Source organism: Colobus angolensis, unplaced genomic scaffold, assembly GCF_000951035.1.
Source record: "Colobus angolensis palliatus isolate OR3802 unplaced genomic scaffold, Cang.pa_1.0 Scaffold196, whole genome shotgun sequence".
NCBI lineage: Eukaryota > Metazoa > Chordata > Mammalia > Primates > Cercopithecidae > Colobus > Colobus angolensis.
The window spans coordinates 7,786,406-7,789,706 of record NW_012115110.1 but is presented as its reverse complement, the minus strand read 5'-3'; the positions used below and the strand labels follow the sequence as shown (position 1 = coordinate 7,789,706).

Below are 3,301 nucleotides of genomic sequence, written 5' to 3'. Positions count from 1 at the left end.
TAGAAGACCCCGTCCTGCCAAGGCTGCCTGCAAAAAACACCTAGGTTGGAGAAACTTCTCCATGCTTACCAATTACTGATTAGTCAGTGACTACCATGTCACCTTCCTCTGGCCCCCCAACCCCTAATCTGTTGCAGCTGTTTCCCCTGCAGAAAGAAAATGAGATTCAAGAAATTCAGTCCCACGTAAAAGAAAGACGGGCCTCTCAGCCCCACCAGTGGCATTTGTGCTTCATGGCAGCTGCTTACAGAGTTGACCCTCATCTGAATTCAACCAACCTCAGGTTGAGAACACTCAGGGAAAAAAATTGCATCTATGCTGAACATGTAGATTTTTCTTGTCATTACTCCCTAAATACAGTATGATATTTACATATCATTTACATTAGGTATTATGAATAATGAGATGATTTAAAGTATACAGGAAGATGTATGTTATATGCAAATACCATTTTTTTTTTTTTTTTGAGACGGACTCTGGCTCTGTTGCCCAGGCTGGAGTGCAGTGGATCTCAGTTCACTGCAAGCTCCGCCTCCCGGGCTTACGCCATTCTCCTGCCTCAGCCTCCCGAGTAGCTGGGACTACAGGCGCCTGCCACGTCCCCCAGCTAATTTTTTGTATTTTTTAGTAGAGACGGGGTTTCAACGTGTTAGCCAGGATGGTCTCGATCTCCTGACCTCGTGATCTGCCCATCTCGGCCTCCCAAAGTGCTGGGATTACAGGCTTGAGCCACTGCACCCGGCCACCACACTATTTTTATCAGGGACTTGAGCATCCATGAAATTTGGCACCTGCAGGACATCCTGGAACCACCCCCACATGGAAATTGAGTAGGCTGAAATTAAAAACACGACATTTAACAAACCTCCAATGAATCCAGCACGTGTAGAAATTGGGAACCAGCAGTAAAACATGGGGACTTACATGGGAATCTAGCCTTTGGGTCAAGCACCCTAAGTTGCTTTTGCTCTACAGGAAGGAGAGGGTGTGGCCAAAGTACCAGCAAAATCAAACGAGTGATTTGGAACGTGAAAGATAAAATACATCACCTAGAAGAGGTTTATTACAAATCAGCAATGAAACTCATTAAACATGAAAGGCTTGTAAAACATCTCTAGGTTTCTCTGTTCATTGACCAGTTTCTCAACCACAAAAAAACACCCAGGAATGTCTGTGAGGTTCAATCTTGGAAAGGGGGATTGGTTTAGTGGTTCTTCTGACACAACCACGGACCCCTCGGATAAGACTCTGGTCCAAAGAAGGCTGCCGTATGTTCTCTGTAGGCTAGAATCAGTCCTTGTAAATAAACTCAGTTTAAAGCTTTCAATACTTAACTGCATAGTTCCATATAAATGTGAAAATTAGGAAGAATGCAATTATTAGCACACATTCCTAAATCCAGAGGAGTTATTCAGCAAAACATCCAATGCACGAATGTACAGAGAAAACACAATGACCCAATAGTTAAGACTGGGAAATCTCCAGGTTCATGTGAGAAGGTAACCCAAATTAATCACTTAAGCAAATTTAGACAAGTCACCATTTCCTAATTCTAGGGAATCTGACTAGTTAAGGTGGCATAACTAGTGATAAAGTTCATCACGTTGAGCTTTATCATCATGATGCTCTTTAAGAAACACTATTTTAGAAAATCGAGAGAATCACAAGCAAATAGCAGAATAGGGTAGGGGATGAGCTGGGCCACTCTGGGGTCAGACTGCCTGGGATTGACCTGGCCCTACTACTTGCTGGTGGTGAGATGCTGGCAAATTATTGGTACTCACCTGTAAGACGTGAGCAGTAGGAAAGGGTGTCTGCCTTCCTGGGTTGTGAGAACAGACAATCCCGGTAGAGTTCTCGGAGCATGTCCTGGCCCATCGCTGTTAGCTAGTACTACTTTAGTAAGCACAATTAATTTCAGTCACTCTATCTGAACATGGTAACTGCAAGATTTCTCCCTTATTTCCTGTAATTTACTTTAACCTCCACTTACTGTGTCCCTCTGATAGGAAAACACGTGGGTTCTGAACTGCCCTAAGCCTGTGCTGGTGGTCAGCTCTGCACATGCTGCTTCTGATTCTGCACATGAGCTGTGTTCAGGGTGGGGCCAGGGCCAGAGGAAAGCAAAGGCTCACATGGGTTTCCATCAGCTCTAAACAATATCCTCGGTTAGGCTGTGAGCAACCTAGTAACAGCACTTAAGGCATCCCATAATTCTGTGGTGGACCCTCTACAAAGGGCCCACCCATTTAGATAGGAAGAGGATCAAGCCCATATTCCTGTCAATACGAAAGTACATCTTGAGATCTCATGTTTAAGCTGTTAAAATAGTCCCTACAGCTTATTTTGAGGGGAAAAAAAAATCCACCCAAACCCCTTCAATTAAGGCAGCATTTAATTACTGTTACAATAAATGTATCTTAAACCTGAAGAGAAGATAAAGGTTGTTTAAACAGATTCTTTTAATACAATGAATACAAAAGCATGTTGAGATAGTAACCCAATTACACGGCTTTGAACAAGTGAAACTATGGTTACCAAACAGCTATTTTTATTATAGCATCTACAGTGTCTGGAAAAGGATGTAACAATAAATAACTGTAGACACATCACAACACATCCATTTACTTAATCACAGAAGTGGATCTTGCTACATAGTATTCTCAATGTCTTCATTCTTCAGATTCTCCAGGCTTACGAATGTCATCAATCTTCAAAATCATTCTAACCATTTGTGTTGCAAGAGATATCTGTTGCTTTTTGCCAATCAAGGTTTCTATGACATGCTGTTGCTTCATATCTGAAAAATACAAGGAAATTGATTATCCTAAAATAGCATACAATAAACTATCAATAACCAGCTCTGACTTTCTGATTTATGGAATCACAGTAAGACTTAAGAAATACAAACTCCTGGAAGCCAAGCAGGAGGCCACTAATTTCAGTTCTATTTCATTTTCAGATGAATGTAATTTCATTATTTCCAAGGACACTCGAACTCAAACCTGGTAGAGAGAGCTGTTGAGAGGGGGCTTTCTTCAATGACTAGCTACAGGGTGAAATTTTTCGGTAACATCTTATCCCACAAAGTAACCACACCCTAACTTAGGAAATCTAAAGTAAGTGAATCCGACCACAGCTGAAATGTAAGATATTTCCAAGAAAGATCTAGAAATGCTATTTTTTTTTTTTTTGGAGACAGGTGTCACCCAGGTTGGAGTACAATAGTGTGATCTCGGCTCACTGCAACCTCTGCCTCCCGGGCTCAAGCAATTCTCCTGCCTCAGCCTCCTGAGTAGCT

General features: G+C 42.0%; 1 protein-coding gene and 1 long non-coding RNA gene across 3 annotated transcripts in view; one reads left to right on the top strand and one right to left on the bottom strand.

Moving 5' to 3' along the window:
- Positions 1 to 1,083, top strand: LOC105510972. The gene is made up of 2 exons (XR_001001648.1): positions 1 to 449; positions 750 to 1,083. It is a non-coding gene; the product is annotated as an uncharacterized LOC105510972 (long non-coding RNA).
- Positions 1,046 to 3,301, bottom strand: part of CCT5 (chaperonin containing TCP1, subunit 5 (epsilon)) — a 16,481-nt gene continuing 14,225 nt past the window's right edge. For both annotated transcript variants that reach the window (XM_011940971.1, XM_011940972.1), the window contains one exon: positions 1,046 to 2,800. In XM_011940971.1, the coding sequence (XP_011796361.1) occupies positions 2,673 to 2,800 (128 nt within the window). In that variant the 3' untranslated portion in view covers positions 1,046 to 2,672. The remainder of the gene's footprint in view (positions 2,801 to 3,301) is intronic.